Below are 22,966 nucleotides of genomic sequence, written 5' to 3'. Positions count from 1 at the left end.
ATTCTGTCAAGTTTTTTTTTAATTTTATTTAAGATACCATTTTAACTGCTCACATGGTATTATTTCGAGAATTAGTATGATGAGTATTGCTTTATCTGTTACTAAGAAATGTCAAAATTCAGGATTCATTCAAGGATTGATTGCGTGCGTACATCGTTCATTGCATTGTTTTATAAAATTTGGAAGAATTAATTGCTTGAATATGCGACAAGATAGCGATTAAACTACAGTAAAGCAACATGGTTAGAAGTGGGTTAGTATCAACAAGTTATTTGCTTGTTAAAATAGGTTACAGAGTCCAGTTAAAATATGGTTGTTTCCAGGCGTGATCGAGAACGCGATCGTGAACGTCGTCGTTCCCACAGTCGGTCAGCTTCGCCCGACCGCAAGAGGCGGCGCTCCAGGTCTAGGAGCAGGGACCGAGCTTCGAAATCTTCCAAGAGGAAGCGTAGCCGTAGCAGGGAAAGGGAATCTAAACGAGATCGCAGCAGGGATAGAGATAGGGACAGGAAAAGGTAAGCACCCGAATAATAACACTTGTTTACTTTTTAATCTTAATACAACACCTTGATTGATTATGGCACTGCTCCACAATTTGGAATGAAATTGTTGACCTTATGTTCATTGTTTTGTTTGTATACAAGTTATTTTATTACAATACACAACAATATCCAAAATTAAGTTTCTTTTGTGAAATTGGTATGGCATGAACTGGGAATTCCAAAACTGTAATTATATAGAAAACCTGTACCAAGAACATGCCCTAGTCACATTAGTACTTTAATGCAGTGATCTTTAAAATGGCTGGTTAAATGTGTCAAGGTAGCAACTTCCAATTTACCTACCTAAGTTCATTACTTTTCAGTGATAAGAGGGATGACAAACGCAATGGTGCAAGCAGTAAGTCATCGAGGAAAAAGTCACCTGATAAGGATAGAGATCGATCAAAATCCAAAGAGAAATCTATTAAACAAGACTCAACGGAATATGACCTCGGCTCTGTGGACAAGGTATGTTAAGTTCAAAGTTTTGTAGAAAAGATTCTTTATGGGATACAATCATAATATAACTATAGCTTATATAACAGATTTAGGATCCAAGTTTAACTCAATATTTCAAAATTTGACTGTCACATTTTTGTTTATGAATGATTCCTTTTATGCATTAGGAAGAAGAACAAGTGCGCTTAGAGGCAGAAATGCAAAAGCGCCGTGACCGTATCGAGCGCTGGAGGGCTGAACGCAAGCGAAAAGAGCTGGAGTCCGCCAAAAAGGAGGTCCAGAAGGGCAGCATAGTCAGCAACATTCAGATACCTGCCAAGAAGTGGTCTCTGGAGGATGACTCTGGAGATGAAGGTGAAATTGCTCGCAATGGTATTTACAACAATTTTTATTTCTTTTTGCTGAAGGGAGCGCTCTGACCAGTGTTTTCTCTCCAAGAATTAACCTGTTCGTAATATGTTAAAAAGTCAGCTTTCAGCGAAAAGTGTGTCAGCCATACATAAAATGACATACATTTATTTTGAAAGCAAATAGTTGATTGCTACTCCTACTTGTGTCTCGAGTTATCACTACCGTTCAGAGCACTACCTTAGTGTTAAGTTTCTTTTAATACTTATACTTCTGTTTAAATGTTGGTTTTAGTGGCCAATTTACTTTGATCTTTTTAAATTCTAATTCTGTGTCATTTCTAGTGATGCCTAATTTGTTTTTTCTATACACAGTTTGTCGTACTTACACATAATTTTTATTTTGAACTTTGATTTAATATTACTTTAATTTAGTTAGGTATACACAAGTTTTATTTTGCCTTAGGTGAGGATGGAGAGGGCAAAGAAAAAGCCTCAGTTGAAGACAAAATGGAGGCAGAAGATGAGATTGATCCCCTGGATGCTTACATGCAAGAGGTCCAACAGGTAAACCATTAAAATACTATTCATTAGTTTATTTACATATTAAGCTTTAAATACTAGTGTCCTAGCGAAACCGTTTTTTTTCCCCAAAATACAAGTTTTGGATTTGCTCTTGTTTGAGCAGACACCAATCTTTTGGCGGAAATATGATTTTTATGCCGGAACCGAAACCCAAACTTCGACTGGGGACAGTTTCGGCGCGGCCGTTTTTTGTCCGAAACCGAATATTCGATACCTACCGAAACCGAAATAGAAATTTGGTCGGACTCTCTTAAATATATGACACTGTGGTAGATGACTTATGCATGTTTGTAAATTCACATAGCCCCACTGGGGAAGCACAAAAACATTATGTCTAAATATGCTTTTGGCTTTTACTTGTGTTCTAGTGGTCTGTCTTTCAGTCTTTATCAGTACTCAGTACTAAAAGAATGAATACATGCTCGGTGCCTACACATATGTGCATGTGTACTTGTTTTAGGAGGTGCGCAAAGTGAACCAAATGGACCAGCAGAGGGGAATGACTGTGCCAACTAACGGAGGCACGGGTGTGGTCATTCTGACGGGAACGGCCAAGAAAAAGGTCACAGAACAGAAAAATAAAGGTAATTTTAATGTTTTCTTTTGATATATCAATCTTTAACTTGAACGAATAAATTAAATCTCTTAAAAACTTAAGTAACGAAAACTGCCAGTTGCTAATTTGCTATCCAGATTGGTTGGACAAATTGGGACCATCAAACTGCCATGTTCGTATGCGGGCTATAATATATTATAATCGGAGTTTGCTAACTTAGGGAGCCTAAGTTCATTGACTTACTCAGTCGTCACTAGCTTATTATATTATAAATGTTTCTAATTGCCAGGTGAACTAATAGAACAGAACCAGGACGGCCTAGAATATTCGTCTGAAGAGGAAAACGAGGACATCAAGGACACGGCGGCGAACCTCGCGTCCAAGCAGAGGAAGGAATTGGCTAAAGTAGACCATGCCACACTGGACTATATGCCGTTTAGGAAGGCCTTCTATACTGAGGTAAGGGAAAATGTCCGTACTACGTGACCTGACCCATTTTTTACAATTTTGTACCCCCCCCTTGCCCCTCGGTGCAGTTGTCACATAGTAACTTACAAATGTGACTAAACATTTTTTTGCAAAGAGAATGTAAAATAAATAATAGTTGAGATGAAAGCGAAATTTAGCTTGGAATATATCTGCTTTGTGCAAATAATATGGCTGTTCTGTGTTCATAAGTTCCTAAAATATTTAAATGTAAATGTTGGTTTGGATTAGCTTACCATAAAAAACACAAGAACTTGTGTTTCATTGTTAAACTACCTTGTAAATTATTTGTGACCGCGGCGGGAAAACGCCGCACTTTGTCGCTTGCCATTAGGACGCCTTGACAGGGTATTCCTATAAAGATACAAGCAAATCTTGTCCTTATAGCAAGCGACAAAGTGGAACATTTTGCCAGCCGCGGACACATTTACAGAACTGAAAACTGAGAATGATTATTATAGTAATTCTAATTCAGCTCCTATTTCCACATAATTTTTGATGGAATAATTTATTTATAAATATCTATCTATTAACCACCAGGTTAGTGAGTTAGCCAGAATGACCCCTGAAGAAGTGGAAGCCTACCGCACAGAACTAGAAGGCATCCGCGTGAAGGGCAAAGGCTGCCCCAAACCCATTAGAACCTGGGCGCACTGCGGCGTGAGCAAGAAAGAGATGGATATACTGAAAAAACTCAACTTCGAGAAACCTACCCCTATTCAGGCGCAGGCCATTCCAGCTATCATGTCGGGAAGGTGAGTTTTAAAGGATCCTTGAATACCAACACACATAAAGAAAAATGTCGCGCAAGTTTTCGTTGAATTTTGACTACGATTTCTAATTATTATGTGACTTGCTAACAGTAGAAGCGCTGGTGGCCTAGCGGTAAGAGCGTGTGACTTGCAATCCGGAGGTCGCGGGCTCAAACCCCGGCTCGTACCCATGAGTTTTTCGGAACTTATGTACGAAATATAATTTGATATTTACCAGTCGCTTTTCGGTGAAGGAAAACATCGTGAGGAAACCGGACTAATCCCAACTAGGCCTAGTTAACCCTATGGGTTGGAAGGGCAGATGGCAGTCGCTTTCGTAAAAACTAGTGCCTACGCCAAATTTTGGGAATAGTTGTCAAGTGGACCCCAGGCTCCCATAAGCCGTGGTAAAATGCCGGGACAACGCGAGGAAGAAGATGCGAATTAGCAAGTACCTGGGTCAAAAAACTAAAAATAACAAACTATTGTGGAACATCTTTGAAAGTACACTTACTATTCTGGAAAGAAAAATAACTTTAACTTCTTAGCCAAAATGTTGGATTTAAAAATTATGGGTTAGTTATGTACTTTTATAGGGATCTGCCATCTTGTGACCTAAATCGGAAACTTAAACATGACATTGCGCCAATAAACAAGGTGTTCCTGTGCTGCCCCCTACAGTTCATGCCCGCTCCCTATGGTGCTTTGAATGTTAATGTCATAAATCAAAAAAATGTGTATCATACTTATAAGTTGTTACTTCCAGTTACATCCGTGTCACACAAATATTATTATTCCCAGGGACCTAATAGGCATAGCCAAGACCGGTTCCGGCAAGACCCTCGCCTTAATCCTGCCCATGTTCCGCCACGTACTAGACCAACCCCCATTGGAAGACACCGACGGACCCATATCGCTCATCATGACCCCAACTAGGGAGTTATGTATGCAGATCGGGAAAGATATAAGGAAGTTCGCTAAATCACTGGGGCTGAGGGTTGTGTGTGTTTATGGAGGCACTGGGATATCTGAACAGGTTTGTGTCTAAACTTTTAGGATTTATATGTTTCTGGAGTACGCTACAAAATGTTGATTAAATCATACACTTGTAAGCATCATTATTCCGAGCTTAGATATCCTCACGATTAAAAATGGCATAAGGATGTTAGACATGAATGTAGTAATGAACTGAATCAGTCATGAGCGGTGAGGGGAAATGATCAAAAGGGATAGTCTTATGTATCTTAGCGTTATTATTTTTTGGCCTTGTCACATTCTCACTTTGTCTTTATTGCTCACCGTGAATTTAGTATGGTTTATGGTGGATAACAAATAATCCGACCAAATTACGTATGTTGGGTTTGGTATGTTGTCAGGATCTTAAAACTTGTTTTTAACTTCGTCGTATTGCGTATGTTCTGTTCCTCACAGGCGCACGGGTATTGCATATCTATATAAACTATTATATATCTATGATATTAGACCATGGGGCATGCAGAGAAGGGGTCATCCATAAATTACGTCACATTAATTTCTAGATTTTTTGACTTGTCTTTGGCTGGCAATCCCGTCCGCCCTGGGTTGGCGTCACATATTTTGCAATATCGTTCTCAACGCAATTAGCAATTCGGGTCGGTACTCGTATTATTATTTTAATAAAAAATATGTTTGATAAGAGCAATATTAATTTTTTTTAACACAAAACCGATTAGGAATAAAATGTGGGCGAAATTTTTTATCATTGCAAAAATTCGTTATTTAGCCTGCACTATAACAGCATGAATGAAACAAGCACACATGTATGGGTCATAAGTTTTTTAAAAATTCCAGATCGCCGAATTAAAACGTGGCGCAGAGATTATAGTATGCACTCCAGGCAGAATGATAGACATGCTTGCTGCCAACTCTGGTCGCGTCACCAATCTGAGACGAGTCTCCTACATCGTGTTGGACGAGGCTGACCGCATGTTTGACATGGGCTTCGAGCCGCAGGTATGTTACAGTAAGCTGCAAAAGTGCATATTTTATGAATGTCTTCATAAAGTGGGTATGCAAATTTGCAGCTGTGTGCACAAAGAGAAAATGTTTCGAAAATAAACCTTTTTTTACTGATTATGGCCTTGTCGTATAAAACTTGGTTGTGACAAGCCAAAATTAGTATTGGCTTCTAATCATGGATTACTGAGACACCGCATTATGAAGCGTTTACGGAGAGCATAAGGTCACCATAATGGTCTCAGATTTACTTGTAAAATACTACGCCAGGGGCATCATTACTTGTGACATTCTACCATTTTATACGGCGTACGGACGCCGGATCGTCTCCCTCCTCATGAAAGCTTATCCATACATAGATAAAAACACATTTATGATCATTTTAATCGAGCTTTGCGAAAATTTGTTTGTAACAAAATTAAAGCTTAATAAGTAATAACTTTTAAGCGAGTTTTAAACTTTTTTGTGCCTTTTTTCCCATAAACTGATCTATGGAGTGAGCCTTGTATAAGATACACAAGATTTGTGATACTGGGGATGGAGCTGCACGGTAAGCAAAATATTGCCTATCTTGGGTTGCGCCGCTCTTCCCTTGGTTTATAAGTACATCTTAAGTTATATACTAATAGCAACCGTTAAAAAAGTCTAATCAGACGATCAACTGATTCACTGATCAATTGATCATTTGTCGATACAGGTTTATTTTTATGAATAAGGCTGTAATTTATAACAAAAAATATATAAAATAAGTTGATTTATTCAAATGTATGCTTTACTTAAGTATATTTATTCTTTGCTTGTGTACAAGATGTTTTTGAATTGTCCAGGTGATGAAGATCATAGACAACATCCGGCCGGACCGGCAGACCGTGATGTTCAGCGCCACGTTCCCGCGCCAGATGGAGGCGCTCGCTAGGCGCATTCTGCAGAAACCTATTGAAATTCAGGTAACAGCAATGAAAATTTATCAAAAAGCTGACTCCCAAACTTCGTTAATGTAGAGGTATCTGAAGAAGAATATGGGAATTCCATGCTAATCTTATGTAGGATATCGGGCACTGCTATATTTCCCACTTCTTTCATTTATTTGCGTAAGCAAGTTGTCTTATCTCGCTTTAAAAGTTATGCTTGTTGTTTACCACTTTTTGGCCCCACAATGGAGAGCAACAACCCTCTGATTGACAACAATTATTTTATGATATTCTGAATGGTCTATGTAACGCAGTTCTCGTTAAATCAATTTCATTTTATTTAAGGACCATCTAAGATCTTTTATTTTGTTAGTACAAATATGACTTATAAAATATGGTTAGTAATTACTCTATACACTATACAACGTAATTCTATTATGCATGTTATAATATATCCCAACAAAAACATAAATGTGAAATGAGAGCCAAGTTCAATATTAAGAATATGTGTCGTTGACTCGCCGACAACAGAATTGAGATCTATAAGGGTGCCAAGTTTTGTGCTGTGTAGAAAATCCGCTGTTCGTTCGTCTGTCCGTCTGTCACCAGGCTGTATTTCATGAACCCTGACAGTTGAAATTTTCAAAGATGATGTATTTCTGTTGCCGCTATAACAACATATACTCAAAAATATAGATAATGGTACGGAACCCTTCGTGCGCGAGTCCGACTCGCACTTGGCCGGTTTTTTGTTTTTTACTGAGGCTTCGTGACGCTCTTGTAAACACTTCGCGACCCTGTATTGTAAACCATCATGTTTTCTGTTAGGTTGGCGGCCGCAGCATAGTCTGTAAAGAAGTGGAACAGCACGTAGCCGTTCTAGAAGACGACGCCAAGTTCTTCAAACTGCTGGAACTGCTCGGGCTGTACAGCCAGATGGGCAGCATCATCGTCTTCGTGGACAAGCAGGAGAACGCCGACAGTCTGCTCAAAGACCTGATGAAGGCGTCGTACTCCTGCATGAGTTTACATGGAGGTATGTTCATGAATATACAATGTATTGTGATTAACCTTTTGTGTGTACACTTTTCTTGTCCAATCCTTAAAGTAAAAAGAATCAATAGCTAAAAACTGGAAAAGTTTAAAAAATATATGTCTTAAAATAAACTGCAAAGAAAAGTGTTAAATTATTTCGATACAGGCTCATATACTTTATAACCCCTCGGGCGGCAAAGCAATATTTTAAATTTTCGCGGTGCGGTTTCCACATTAAAAATGTCGGCCGCCGCACGCGCGGGGTGTCGGAGAGCGTCCATTTCGAGGCATCTTGCCGCACGAGGGCATAATAACTTTATTTTTTAGAAAGAAAAATCTATTGGCCTTTTTTTACGTTTTATATTATCTGTATGAAAGTTTTTAAAACATTCTCTGGATTCGGTATTTTTTTATTGATACAATACCTATATACTCGTATGAAGCATCTGCTTTGGATTTTTAGTATATTTTGAATTCTATTGTCAATGGAATAACACACCCAATTCAAGTTCCAGAGGATTGCTGAATCAGCATCTATTTTACATAGATTTGAAATATACTCTGTATCTTTAGGTATTTAAATAAAAGTAAACAAAATCTACCCTCAAATGGCTCCATAAGCCAGTTGAGGGTAGATGAAAACATTACATGGTCAAATAATGTATGTTAAAGTCAGGTCATTCAGTCACAGATCCAGGCGGTTTTGTATTTGGTTGGTTAACCAATAAATGTTGTAACTACCTGAAAATGTACACATTATTTGTGGACTTTTATTTAAATACCTAAAGATACAGAGTATAGGAAAGACAAACATTCCAACGAAAAGAGTACTATAAAACTTTCAGATTCAATGATAACATGTGACTCAATTCTAGACATGTCAAATTGAATATATGGCTAGATTTTTTGGGACTTATTCAAATAAATATCTATGACTAAATATTACATATTTCTATTAACTCATAAGGTTGTAGAGATATAAACCCTTTGATTATTTTTAAGTTTACTACAGAACAGACTACAGGTTTCAATATTTCTTTACAGGTTGCTGTGCGACTTCGACTTTAACTTTACCTTGTTTTAAACTAAACTTACAAGGGCCATAAAATATTTTATTTTCTTTATTGCTCTTCGCGGCTATATTTTCGGTTCTCCAAAAGTCAATAGTTGCTGATTTCATAAAATAACAATAGGGAATATTACGCAAAATTGCGTAGAGACCGCCACTAGCACATACTAAGGGCCTACCGCGAAACACAAAAATCGAAATTTCGTTCTGTCTCTCTATCACTCTTGCATATTCGAGCAATAGCGAACACATAACGAAAGATCGATTTTCGCGTTTCGCAATAGGCTAAACAAACCGCCTTACACTTGATGCATCAATGTCATAGTCATAACATCTCAAAAACTGTTTAAGGTTTGTTTAATCTATGGTTTACAATATGTGCCAGTGCTGCACTCTGGCGGCAGAACATTGCAGTATTACTCCTTATTATTAGTTTCGCCTAGCCGTCACTAGTTTTTATAACCAATAACTATTATTGAGCCTAAAGTAACAGAAATCTAAACATATTATCCTATGGCTTTAACAAATTCACTGCCAGCGACCCGCTAGGCGGGTTCTCTGTTCGTAGACGCTTTTCGCTAAATACGGTTTTCTCATGTTATCGGCTACGCTCGTATTACGTAGCTCGAGCTGGCACGGAATGTTTTAAAGATTTCGTTCAAAAAGTTGATATTTCAAACAATCTGTGGATGATTTTCTTAAATAATAATAAATAAATATTATAGGGACATTCTCACACAAATTGACTAAGTCCCACGGCAAAGAGAATTTGAAATAGAGGTGGATTGTCAAAGAACACTTTGTCAATACGCCATACCTTTGGCCTTTGATGTATTATATGGCGCCACTTTTTGATATTTAACAAAATTAACACATATAAGTGAAAGAATAAGGATCAAAGTCAAATGGTGTTTTAATAGTTTTAATCATGTGTCGAAAGATGGCAGTAAATTTACTGTGGCTACAAAATTTTCTTTGACAGTCCACCTCTATTTCAAATTCTCTTTGCCCACGGTGAGCCAAGAAGGCTTGTGTTGTGGGTACTCGTTGTCTGAACAAATATCATCTCAGAAACAAATATCTGTGTCTCAACACATAAATAAATGCCCTTACCGGGATTCGAACCCAAGACCATCGGCTTCATAGGCAGGGTCACTACCCACTAGGCCAGACCGGTCGTCTTACTATGAAACAACGCGATTACTTTACTACTTTGCCTGGCTTGATAAAATTTTACATGCAACGACACAATTTACTTCTCTTTATCATACTTATTCATCTGTAGAAAAATACTTTCACAATCCAAGTGAAGGTATCTTTCTACCCAACTGATATTAACTATGGAATATATTAACGCGTGCCTGTTACAGGGATTGATCAATTCGACAGGGACTCCACCATCGTGGACTTCAAGAACGGGAAGGTGAAGTTACTCGTCGCCACCAGCGTGGCGGCGCGCGGGCTGGACGTCAAGCAGCTGGTGCTCGTCGTCAACTACGACTGTCCGAACCATTACGAAGACTATGTGCACAGGTGACATTTATATATTGGATACAGGTGGCTTTTTCAATGTTTAGCCATACTCGCACTGAATACATTTTACTATGGCAGCATCCCTAAATAAAACTAAGGCAAGTTAGATGTCGATAGTCGAAACCTATGTAACATAAAGGCTAGTAAAGAGGGTGAAGATGGAACATTTGATTTGATGGATTATTTCTATGTAGTACTACGCGTAGGTATATTTAATGTGCCACCTTTTGTATCTGTGAAATTTTGCGTCAACAACATGAACCATAGAACGGAATGAATTAACCAACAAATACTTTTTGGCAAACTTGCAATGAAATGTTGACATGGCTTACTTCAAATTAGGTCCCGAAATACTACGTATCTGGTGCGATGAGTGAAGATGATATGTAAAGTCCCGGATAGACGTGCGAGTAAGTTCGCGAACTTACAGCTCAACGACCTTTTTCGCTCGTGTGTCAGCCTAAGTACGCGTACTTTACAAGCGAAAAAAGTCATCGAGCCATAAGTTCGCGAACTTACTCGCCCGTCTATCAGCCACTTAAGGGAATTTCATACAGCCTTAAGTCCCGGATAGACGTGCGAGTAAGTTCGCGAACTTACGGCTCGACGACCTTTTTCGCTCGTGTGTCAGCCTAAGTACGTGTACTTTACAAGCAAAAAAAGTCGTCAAGCCATAAGTTCGCAAACTTACTCGCCCGTCTATCACCCACTTTACACACTTAGGCTTGTAAAGCAACCTTCTTTCGTTTTTAAACGTCAAATTGTGACACGTCAAGACGTGTCACAATTCGACGAATACCAAGGTATTCAACCATCAAATAATAGTAAATCCGTTATTTTAGCTGTGTAAACCTACGAATAAAATAAATTGACTACAATTTCTTTTTTTTCATTGCAAGTTTGAGAAAATCTCTATACACATCTCGGCGAGAAACGGGGTTGCCGCCTGTGTATCCCTATTCGTCTATATCTACTTGGCCTGCAACCATACGTTTCCCGGCCTCTATTGTAATGCGTACTATTATTGCTTTCATAGTAAATTTAATGTACAGATGTGGACGTACCGGCCGCGCAGGTAACAAAGGTTACGCCTGGACGTTCCTCACACCAGAACAAGGAAGATACGCGGGCGACGTATTACGAGCGTTAGAACTTAGCGGGGCGCCCGTACCGCCGGCTCTCAGGCAGCTGTGGGAGACGTACAAGGAAGCGCAGGAAAAGGACGGCAAGAAGGTGCATACTGGAGGAGGATTCAGCGGGAAAGGTGAGTGATACTTCTATTAACGTTCTGTACTTTAGAACAGAGGAGATAGCTGGAGATGTGCTTCGAGTGTTGCAACCAAAGAGTAAATTAAATGGTTGAAACTTAGTTATATTGTTATAGGTATGTAATATCAAGATACTCTGACGATAAGTAGGTCGGTCTGTCTTATAAATCTTATGATCTGATTATCTTATTTTGAGACACTAGTTGCAAGTTTTAACACATAATACTATTATCGTTTTTTAGGTTTCAAATTCGACGAATCCGAAGCGATGGCGGCGAGTGAAAAGAAGAAATATCAGAAAGCGGCGCTTGGGCTCCAGGACTCTGATGACGAGGACGTGGAGGGAGATCTCGACCAGCAGATCGAGACCATGCTGGCTGCTAAGAAGATTGTCAAGGAAATCAAGGTAGGAAAAATTAGAAAGGATATAATATATGTAAAGTTTTGTCCCAGATATCGCGGATATAAGCGGACTTGCGCGATCTCCAAGCCGATAACTGGTGGGAGATGGCACAGGATCGTGACAACTGGTGTGTACTCGTGTCAGAGGCCAAGACTCATTTTGGGTCGCTGCGTCATTAAGTAGTAAAGTTTTGTAGGTATAATGTTTAGTAATAATCTGATGCTCTATTGGACGAGGTGTGTATACTATTTTTCTGTGCGACGGAGCCGGAAAGCAGCAGCTTTTTTAGCGCAGCGGGCCGAAAGTTGACGCTTCCCGGCTGGAGGGCAGATATAAAATTAAAATCGCCTAGAAGGATTTTAATATCGAATTATTTAAATTGTACGGCCATTCGGAATTTTCGCTTCATTGTCGCGGGCCAGTTTGTTTGGCCTTCGACATCTTCACACGGGCCAAAACCAGGGGTCGCAGGCCATAGTATGGAGACCCTTGGGACTAATTGCATGTCTGAAGTAGTTGTTTGTTTTTAGCCGGGCGTGGCGACTCCGGGCGTGCCGGGGGCGGGCGCGGGCGCGGCCACGGCGACGGCGGGCGGCGCGGACGGCAAGCTGGAGCTGGCGCGGCGGCTGGCGTCGCGCATCAACCTGGCCAAGGGGCTGGGCGCCGAGCACAAGGGCGCCACGCAGCAGGCCGCCGAGGCCATCCTCAAGGGCGCGCCCTCCGCGCACACGCTTATCACGGTACGTCGGTCGCCAGGCACCGTCTTCTGTCCCTTTTGGACGGTAACAAATAGAACGGACCAGGTAGTTTAATTTGCACTAATATATGTTCGCGAGGCGGGGGTCCTCATCCTTTTTTTATTGAACCCAGGCAAGAGTGGTGACAAAAATTGTTTTCGATACTTTTTAAACTAAAAAATATTCGCTCTTCACTGGTGAAGCTTTCTGCACACCCCTTTCCATCTTGTCGAACCCTTCTAGGGCAGCGCCCGACTGTTTGGGATGTCCTGGGGAGACATACTTTGTACTCATACTTATTGACAAGGAAAGGTACTACAAATAAGTGTATGTGAACTTATCAGTTAACGAGAATATTCTCCTTGAAAAATTCTTATATCACAAAATGCAACACCTTGTTTACTCCCAAGTTGATCGGCAAATAAATATAGATGCACTTAATTGTAAACAATTAAATATCGACGCCTATATTTTAAATGCACATATTTTATTCAAAGTACAAGCCATGCCGACTCGTCGCCAATATTGCGTATCATTCTTAATAACATTTGCAATGTTTCTATTATTCGTTATATTCTACTTCCAGGCGAAGACCGTAGCGGAACAGTTGGCGGCCAAACTGAACACCCGATTGAACTACCAACCGCGTGATGAGAGCGCCAACGAACCGGCTGAAGAGGTGTTCCGGAAATATGAGACGGAGTTGGAGATCAATGATTTCCCGCAGCAGGCGCGCTGGCGGGTCACTAGCAAGGTCAGACACTGATTCCTTCTTATTTTTAATGTATGAACCATGTACCTAGATCGGAAACCTTAACTTGACATTAAACCTTGATAGTCAAGAACCAATGTCAAGTTTAGGTTTCCGATCGCTAGAAAATGCCGCTCTTGCTGCCTACTCAATCCCGATGAATCATTCCATCGCCTCCTTTGTTTTAGAGAGACTCCCTCGTGACATCTGACGTAAAAGTACTACAATTTAACCAGGTCCAATTCATATTAAAACTTTTCCTGGTATAGTACGATTTATCGACCAAATACGCGAATAGATTTTAAACGTTAGCGTTCCGATTTAAGGTTCAAATTAGATTTTACTTTCGGGAAATGAGTCTTCAAATGAATCTTCGAAGCCGGATTAATTGGAATATATTTTGGAAAAACCTTGTAGAATGATGCGGTCTGGAAAAGGGTTAAGACGGTAATCTGTATTTAAAACATTCTGAAACTCCATGCCAGCTTACAGACTCAACAAGATATCTTACGACATAATTTAATGCATCGAATGCATCTTTCTTCATATAGCAATTTCATCTTTGTTGCTATGATAACAAGATCGCTAATGTGTTATAGTTTTTTAATACATTCTAATGTATTCAATACAGGTTTATAAGATGCCTATTTTCTTATTAATTGGTTTACTGCATTCGTTCGATTACTTCTAGACGTGTTTACACCAAGTCTGCTCTTAGATAACCTAAAGCCCTAGTATTTATACGCCCCTTCCAACAGTACAACTCTCAGTTCGTATTGAGTAATCGTCCAAGATGTTGTTGAAACTGGCTCTCATCGGTGCTTTGGTGTTCTTCTGTATTAAATTACTAAAGAACAACCGGAATCATTGTTGTGTATCTAAATGTCACTAAAGGTTAGTTCTCTGAAATTATTCTGCTTAGTCTGTTTATCTTGACCAAACCAGAATAAGGACTTAAAATATATTAATCATTTTAAATCTGTGGACTTATCTTGTAATAAACCCTTTTCTTGATTGGTCTATTTGATACTTATTATAGTTATTATACACATACATTACACACATTATCGTGATAGTAATTTAGGTATAGGTGACTATCGGGAGAGAAGGTAAATAAAGTTCACTTTATAATACCGATTTATTATGACTCGAACAATATATATGAAGGTTACGAAAATAGATTTATATCGTATTAACTAGTTATGTGCGCACTGTATGCCTTGCGCTAATCCACTGACCGGGCTTAATGCTCCTTTGAACTGAATACCGATAATACTGACTCTAAACACACGTCACCGCCATGTGCCTACAGTAATTTGAACAGATGGTACTCGTACATAGAAAAAACAGCAACATTACCACTTGAAATCTTGACTTCCCTATTTGAATGTTAATAGCAGTGAAACCAGGTTTGATTATCATAAAATGAACGTGAATATAACCAATCTTCCACTTTAACCAACAGGAAGCCCTGGCCCTCATCAGCGAGTACTCGGAGGCCGGCATCACAGTCCGCGGCACGTACGTCCCGCCCGGCAAGACGCCGCCCGAGGGCGAGCGCAAGCTCTACCTCGCCATCGAGAGCTCGCAGGAGCTCGCCGTCGCCAAAGCCAAGTCGGAGATCACTCGCCTGATCAAGGAAGAGCTGCTCAAGCTGCAGACCTCGGCGCATCACATGGTCAATAAGGCTAGATATAAAGTTTTGTAAGGGAATACATGATTGGTTGTAAATTGGTGTTTTATTTCATACCCAGTTCTCAGAGCGTTCATGATTGATTCTTTTGAAAGTTAATTTTGAAGGTTTATGTTGATAGTAAAAAATATTATTGTTGCCAAGTTGTCCCCCGCTTAGACGTCAATATTGAAACATGCACCCGTGCACAATTGTTAGCAGGATTGGTACGGATTTTATGTTTTGTTAATTTATTTATAATGGTTTATCTCCTAGCCGCCCAGCGCAGAGGCTTGTCAACATGTATCCCATTCCATTCTATTTTGAATCTTTACTTGGATAACTCAAGATTGCATTTGTTTTGGCAATTTCTGATTTCTGAGCGACTATAGAGCGTGCCATTCACGAAGACGCGTCCCTTGACTCGTCGTTTAATGTTATTAAAGGTTAGATTGGACAAAGCTGCGCGTCATCGTGGGTGACACGAACTATAGAGCATGCAGTTATAACATTAAAATCTAAGTGGCCTTATGTCGGCCGTAATACTACTTTTCGTATATTTGCATCGTACTATATTTTCAATAAGTAGATATAGCGACACTTTCGATGTGTCTGGGTTAGCGTTGTTCATAACTATTCCAAATTTCAAATCGATAGCTTAAGTGTTTCTCGAGATATTTAGCGATGTGACAGATAGACAGACAGACGGACGGACGGACAGAGTCGCACCATAAGGGTTCCTTTTGTACCTTTTTTGTACGGAACCCTAATAAAAATTGAGAAGATGTAAGTGACTTAATTACCTACCATTATAAGATCACTGCAGGACAGGAATTAAAATTAAGAATTCAAAGGTGAGGTGGAAGAGATCATTGTTAGGGATAAGTTCGCCTTTATACATATATCTTTTACTTCGTTTATTGAATTTTTTAATTTGTTTATTGCAATAAAGGCCACATCTTCCCTATAAACAATTCTAAAGTGTTGGGAAACAAAGTTTCTCACAAAACGTATGGTACTCATTACCAAACATTAACCAGGGCTATAACCGCGAAAATCTAAATTCGCAAATTGCGGGCAACTTTCTCTGTCACTCTAATTACGCCTTTATTGGAGTAAAAGAGAAAGATCCCCGCAGTTTGCGAATTTCGGTTTTTGCGGTAGGCCCTCAGGATATAAACAAAAATGTTTATAGTGAATATAGATCGTGTCATTCACGAAGACGCGTGCCTTGACTCGTATTGTCATGTGATTAAAGGTTAGATTTGACAAATCTGCGCGTCATCGTGGATGACACGAACTATATGTACGTGGCTAAAGTGACTTACATACATACATACAGGCTCAGCCTGTCAGGCTGTAACAAAAATAGTGGGGATCCGATGATGGGTAGATTCGGTACAGTCTTCTGATTGGGAAAAACTAGGAAAAAAAATTGTTTGACGCGAAAAAATGTTGGCTTTTGTATAGAGGGTTTGGAAAAGCTGGACGACCTGCCTAATACAAAAAAAAAATGCGTCAAAAAAAATTCTTCTACTTTTTCCTAATTAGAACACAATACCGAATATGCCCTTAAACGGGTCCCCACTATTTTTGTTATACCTTGTAGATTACCTCTTCATACAAAATATTTGTTTAAAATTGAACTTTAATAGCTATCAATAGAGTAGAATATAAAACTACCATATATGGCTCCGTATGCGGTAAAGATCCCATGATGTTTACTTTCACTGTATTTTGTGTATCTATTATATATTTTCTATTAGTTAGGTGAAGCAATGAAAGGTAGGTTGCGTAGTATAATAAGCTTAGGTATCGATGGAGAGATAGAGATAGAGATCTTTATTTGTATACCAATATATTTTACATACAAGGACCCTAGAAAGGGTGTAGCCCGTGTAGCAAGATAAAAGGTAAGTAGTTCACAATATCCCACTTTGCTTACTATTACATTACTTATATTGGTTAAGTACAACACGGCCTATACTTAGGTTATAGTAAATAGTACTAGTACCTATATTTTTAGAATTGCAGTTTTCTATAAGTAACAATAAACACTTCAATTGTATTATTACATAGTAACATAAGAGCCTCTTCTAACTAAAAGTATAAATATAATACCAATAAACGAGGATTTACTATATGCTTATTAAAGTATACTGTTTTAAGCAATATTCATACAAGGTGTGTTGTAATGTTCTATTATGTGTATACATATATACAAATTACATAGTAATGTGGTTTCACACGCTTTAAAATTAATATTAATCTGTTAAAATTGCAGAATTGCCTGTGTGTTTGTGAGGAGTATATGTACCTCAACCTAAACGACCTCCGTCCTCCTATTGAAGTCTCGAGATCGGCAGTTTTGGATATTTGGACGCGACGATGATTGTCCCATGGTGCTACCATTGCAAAAAAATGCTGTCGGGCTTCTACATTTGAAAACGTTTTGGCGGCGCTATACCAACGTGCAACGGTAAGTTATTCTAAGGGTTCTTAAACGTATTTGCTGCTTAGGTTCCTGCCTGCATTACGATACTGCTTTATATTATTTTTCTCTCTCTCTCTCCTAGACAGCTCTTAACTGTGGACAAAAGTTAACTGTTAATAATCACACAGGGTAAAACAGAAAGTGGAAAGTAATGGATATGGGTATAGGGATATATAACGTTAGGTTTTGCACAGGACTTGAACCAAATTATTGCGTGTGGCCCATACCTACCTACTACAAGGCAATGGACCGGTCACAGCTTAGCGCTATTTAAGCAAATTGACATAATGGTACCACAAAAATACCTACTTATAAATCAGTGTATAAATCGACTCATAGTCTCCACGAAAGCCAAATGTGGATTCGGGACTTTATATATACCCATCTTAGATTTTGATGGCAGATGTAGGTATCTTAAGTGTCTTCACAATGTAATCCTTTACCGAAAGCTACTAGTGTTAGTAAAAATCAAACGAATGGGGGTTCAAACCCACGACTCTCGGGTTAGAAACACGTCTTACCGCTGGGCTATCAGAGTACCGTGCGCTAATGGAATGCGCTGCACGCACATCTTGTAAATGTGTTCACGCCTTTACTGCATACCTGCATGGACATTTCCACTGATAAGGCCATGCCAATGCACACATGAGTACTATATCCTACGCTAGTCATTCGTAAACCTTATTGCATGGAGATAAAGTCTAATAATGGTTAGTTAAATGTTGCTAGTAGTACACGTGTTCTAGGCCGAGACGTTAGTTATAAATAACACGGACAGGGTCTCGTGCCCAGCCGATAACCCTGGGTTATCCTTATCACCGCGGGATGATTCCACGACAAACAAGTTGCTGACTTAAACATGAAAAGTCGTAAGATAGCGGTTGGTTTTGAGTGCGATAGTCGACCGTAAATTGTGGACGTGATGAAACGGATGTATAGCGTTTGAATTTCTAACTTGATGTAAAATATTGCTAAATAAAAAGGGTAGGCGTTATTGGTTTTATGCGAAGTGGGGAATCGGGGATCTATAAGCGATGGCCGATGATCACGTTTGGCGTGGCAAAAATGCCAACTTTCGTGGTTCATCTGCCAACTCAACTGTCAAAATAATAATTCGTAATATCCAGACGAGCGCCACAGCAAATATCACGCTAGAGATACGGTAGAGGTTTTCAATTTTCAAGAAACAGTGTTGGTTACGTCAGCTACTGGATAAAGCGTAGGTACTTAGCATTATGGTGTACTATTACACTGTTTAAATCCAGGCACCAAGTCTATAGGTTTCTACTTAGACTTTAAATACTGACCAGGTGGGCGAGGCGACAATAGAAATGTACTATCACCGGCTTGCCTATTAAGAGACAATTTGAAAAAAAAGTAAGGATGGTATTCCACCTGTCTAATTTCTTGGTCCAATGCTTTGCACGCAATGCACATTGGACAAATAAATTGGACAGGTTAAGTGGTTATACCATCCTCCGCAAGATATAATAAGTCCGGCTTGGTTACAGACGCCGTTTCGGGGAACACGAAAATCTAAATTTCGTTGTCTGCCTCTCTATCACTCCGGCGATATCGTATTCGAACGATAGAAATTTTGATTTTTCGTGCTCTGCGGCCTACCGCAGAACCTATTCTCTGATATGAATGTTATACGTGTGCTAACTCGGGATACGGATACTAAAGTGATGTTTATTATTAAAGGTTAGTGTTATTACCTAGACAGGAGTTGCCTTTAAGAGCTTATCCCTCTGCCGAAAACCTCGCACAATCGTGCATACTTTTGTATAGACTGACGTTTATCTCAGATGGCTACTTGTGTGTAACGTACAAATTAGTACAAATAGACACAAACAAATTAAATTAGTACATTTGACGTGCCCCTCCCCCGCAAAAATTTGCAGACTGTTTTGTACAGAAAATGATAGACAAGGCGTCTCTAGTCTAAATGCTCTAAGGGTTTTAAACCTAAGAGGCTCGATATTAGACATGGTATCCAACCTTTTTACAGCAACAGAGAGTTTTCAGTGAGCTAATGTACAAATATGGTACATAACTTTAATATTAAACATCACTTTAGTAATCGTGCTCTGAATTTAACACCCACGTATGCAGATATGTATGTATGATGCTTCGTTCTTAATCACTTCTTCTTCTTCCTCGCGTTGTCCCGGCATTTTGCCACTGCTCATGGGAGCCTGGGGTCCGCTTGGCAACTAATCCTGAGAATTGGCGTAGGTTTTTACGAAATGGACTTAAACTAGGCCTTATTGGGATTAGTCCGGTTTTCTCACGATGTTTTCCTTCACCGAAAAGCGACTGGTAAATATCAAATGATATTTCATACATAAGTTCCGAAAAACTCATTGGTACGAGCCGGGGTTCGTTCTTAATCACTTACGAAATATAAACTAATTCTGGCACAGACTACCTCTTCAGTCTTAATCCGCGTATCAATAACTTGTTATTACAGTATCTACAGAATACATATGACATCACCGATATTACGAAACGTTGTGTAACGTCAGTCAGGAATATAGATATGGAATGATAAGTTTATATTAATACTTCATCGAAGTCACATGACAAGTGCGTTTAAATTTGGAATAATAGCACTTATTGATAGCAGTCCAAGATCCCAGAGCCACCGACGGCCATTTGTCCGGTACAAGGTGCTAAAGGTTGGTAAAAGTAATACTAATTTTTCTTAATATTGTCATGGCTGATTTTTATGTATGTTTTAGAAAATATTGTTAAAAATGTATAAACAACATTGCCAGACCATTTCCACTAGCGGTAACTTTTATCAGACGCTTTAAAGCTGTCATAACTATAGTAGTGCACCCAAGGACAAGCCCCGGTTAGTGTAGGACTATTGTAAGAAAAAGGTTAGTTATTTATTTAGATTAGTTAGTGTAGGACTATTGTAAAGAGAAACCGGGCTATTGGGTTGAGTAGCAGTGGACTGGTAACCGAGACTATGGAGGAGACTATGGCACCTGCCCTGATCATATGTTAAAAACACGAAAAAATGGATAGGTGGTGACTTGCCAACTCACAATATGGGTCCCCTAAAACGGCCGATTGCACAGAGCGACAAGGGGACAACATTGCGTAAGCGGCTCAGGGTGTGGAGAGGTGTGCGCCGCTTTCTACCCAGTGGCTGTAAGCAGCCACTGTGCCAACTCGCGTCTTATGCATATTTTACTTCCACCCTGCGAGCATATAGCTCTGACACCCCACTCTGGACGGCCGGTAAAGGCGAGCCAGAGGTGAGAGTCCTGCGGCCCCTGCTCAGTGTTCACTCCAGCCGGCCAACGAAGGCAAGCCGGAGAGAGGGGCCTGGCCGACTCTCGGAGGTATAGGACCCAAGGGACGTATGGAAGCGCAGCAGCACGTGATTGTCCTCATTTTTCTATAGTTGACTACAGCGTATCGAAATGAATATTATAAGTAGTTCAGTGAGACCATACATGAAAAGTACGCAATTATAGTTTGGTATACGAAATCATAATTCAAACATTAACGTCGACGAGTAGAAAAATAGTCATAATTATTTTTAAATACAAGTCTATTAGACCATTGTATTCATACAGCGATAACTTCGTTATACTCATAGGTACCTATTTGAATATTCTAAAATTGTTAAGTTTATTTTCTAATTTGGTAGTCGTTTCTATGTAACCTTATTGATCCCGACAAGTTTCTGTATAGTGACATAGGCACTGTAAACATGTAATTCGCGAATATCAGCGTCATGACCTTAGTTCAAACATGCTGATATAACTTATCGTAATTGAAATTGATTCCAATGGAAAATTTTTGCTTGTAATCAGAAACATGTTAGCTGTTCGTTATGTTTAAATAACACGGTTCAAAATTGCTTGTTACATCTACATAAGAAAGACTGAGGATATAAGCTCATAGAGTTAGTCCAAGCCTAGTTGGCAGCGATTTTGATAGCCCAGACGGTGTAAGTGTTATTTTAAACGTCAAACTTCTATGAAATTATGACGTTTACTTGCGCTGTCAGGGCTATCAAAAGCGCTGCCAAGTTAGCTTGGTCGGACTCCAAAGGCATTTCTTAAGTATGTACTTATTTAAAGCAATATATACAATATGTATATGTAAAAGGTAATCTGCGTTAGAACTAGGTACAAAGAAATTTAACTATGTAGCTACCACCGTTATTATTTTATCATAAATTTAATGTCATAATTTACGGCATTTTCCGTTTAGTGTTTTGTTGAGAGATAGATAAAGTAGCCTAAATGCCTATAGCCTTAATATAGGTATATTGCGTTTGCAACACTCTCAAGGAATATGAAGTAATCATAGCCAACGAGTATATATGAATTAATCATTTTAGATGTTCGAATAGGTATAGAATTCTTATGCGCCATTCGAACTATATAAGGACCGCTTGGTTAGGAGATCCGTACCCCTAGTGTAAATAAATTCGATTTCCAAACGTGACGTACGCGTTTGCGTTTAGTCTCATTTTGTATTGGATTTCGAAAGAGCGCGCCAAGCGGGACGTTTTGGAAACTCAAAATCCTATACAAAATGAGACTTAACGCAAACGCTTTCGACACGTTATGATATCGATCAAAGTTACACTAGGGGTACTGATGACAGTCAATTCGAAAAACTAGTGACTAGGTAGATACTTTTTGTTAAGTCTATGACTTGGGACGTACAGTCTTGCACAATAATATCTTGCGCATCAAAAGGCGCGCATAATAAAAATATCTAGCACAATTTTGAAATAAACATTGTTTGTAGAGCTATAGAGCGATTAGAGCGTGTCATATACAGTGTTTGGAAAGCTATATTGGAGCCGTTAGCCACATACAAGTACCGATGAATTTATCGACAAATCACCCATTATACGTATGTACCTATGTTGTTTCTCCGTGATACATTGTATTTTTTTTGCGTGCTTCGACGTTAAAGATATTTTTTCAAGTAATGTACAAGACGTACTTGAAGAAAAACACGTTGAAATAAACCAAACAACAGACTATAGTACTTATATGCATGTTTACTGGCTAATTTATCTATACTTAGTTTACAAGTGATTGCTTTAATTGTGTGGCTTCACCAGTAAAATAAGGGTTAACAAGCAATTCAAACTGATTTATCACATTGACGTCCTTAAGAGAAACTGAACGACTAGTAAATTCAATTTAGCTTCATTGAAGCTACTTGTGGGCAAAAATACCATGAATGAATTAAATTTTAGTACATACGTTTATAAGGAAAAAAACAAAGTCATTGAGTTAAAAATAAGTACAAGTCAACAGATAATGTTTGTTTTCTCACAATAATCAACTGGGGTCAGTTTAATTGTGTACCACGGAGAAAGCGA

General features: G+C 39.1%; 1 protein-coding gene and 1 long non-coding RNA gene across 3 annotated transcripts; one reads left to right on the top strand and one right to left on the bottom strand.

The window, feature by feature from the left end:
- The first annotated feature begins 104 nt into the window (after window positions 1-104).
- Window positions 105-15,160, top strand: LOC133526651 (probable ATP-dependent RNA helicase DDX46). The gene is made up of 18 exons (XM_061863343.1): window positions 105-253; window positions 324-515; window positions 866-1,010; window positions 1,169-1,373; window positions 1,815-1,915; window positions 2,394-2,517; window positions 2,779-2,948; window positions 3,516-3,730; window positions 4,529-4,763; window positions 5,558-5,719; window positions 6,550-6,669; window positions 7,462-7,669; window positions 10,108-10,270; window positions 11,323-11,534; window positions 11,781-11,944; window positions 12,472-12,681; window positions 13,265-13,432; window positions 14,895-15,160. Exons 1-18 carry the CDS (start codon window positions 240-242, stop codon window positions 15,135-15,137), a joined length of 3,051 nt encoding a protein of 1,016 aa, XP_061719327.1. The 5' UTR covers window positions 105-239; the 3' UTR covers window positions 15,138-15,160.
- A 1,858-nt stretch (window positions 15,161-17,018) lies between these two features.
- On the bottom strand, window positions 17,019-18,916 carry LOC133526650 (uncharacterized). Of its 2 annotated transcripts, none has more exons than XR_009800758.1 (2): window positions 18,903-18,916; window positions 17,019-17,688 (listed from the first exon to the last, which is right to left on the bottom strand). It is a non-coding gene; the product is annotated as an uncharacterized LOC133526650 (long non-coding RNA). The 2 variants fall into 2 exon arrangements; XR_009800757.1 differs by lacking the exon at window positions 18,903-18,916 and adding an exon at window positions 18,117-18,896.
- Between the last annotated feature and the right edge of the window lie 4,050 nt (window positions 18,917-22,966).

The sequence above is a fragment of the Cydia pomonella genome, chromosome 16 (genome assembly GCF_033807575.1).
Source record: "Cydia pomonella isolate Wapato2018A chromosome 16, ilCydPomo1, whole genome shotgun sequence".
Taxonomy (NCBI): domain Eukaryota; kingdom Metazoa; phylum Arthropoda; class Insecta; order Lepidoptera; family Tortricidae; genus Cydia; species Cydia pomonella.
This window is presented reverse-complemented; position numbering and strand designations above follow the sequence as displayed.

Excerpts from the sequence above, each read along its gene's own strand:
- LOC133526651 (XM_061863343.1), top strand. Across the intron at positions 2,949-3,515 it reads GGAAGGCCTTCTATACTGAG|GTTAGTGAGTTAGCCAGAAT; the intron begins GTAAGGGAAAAT and ends ATTAACCACCAG. Across the intron at positions 3,731-4,528 it reads CCAGCTATCATGTCGGGAAG|GGACCTAATAGGCATAGCCA; the intron begins GTGAGTTTTAAA and ends TATTATTCCCAG.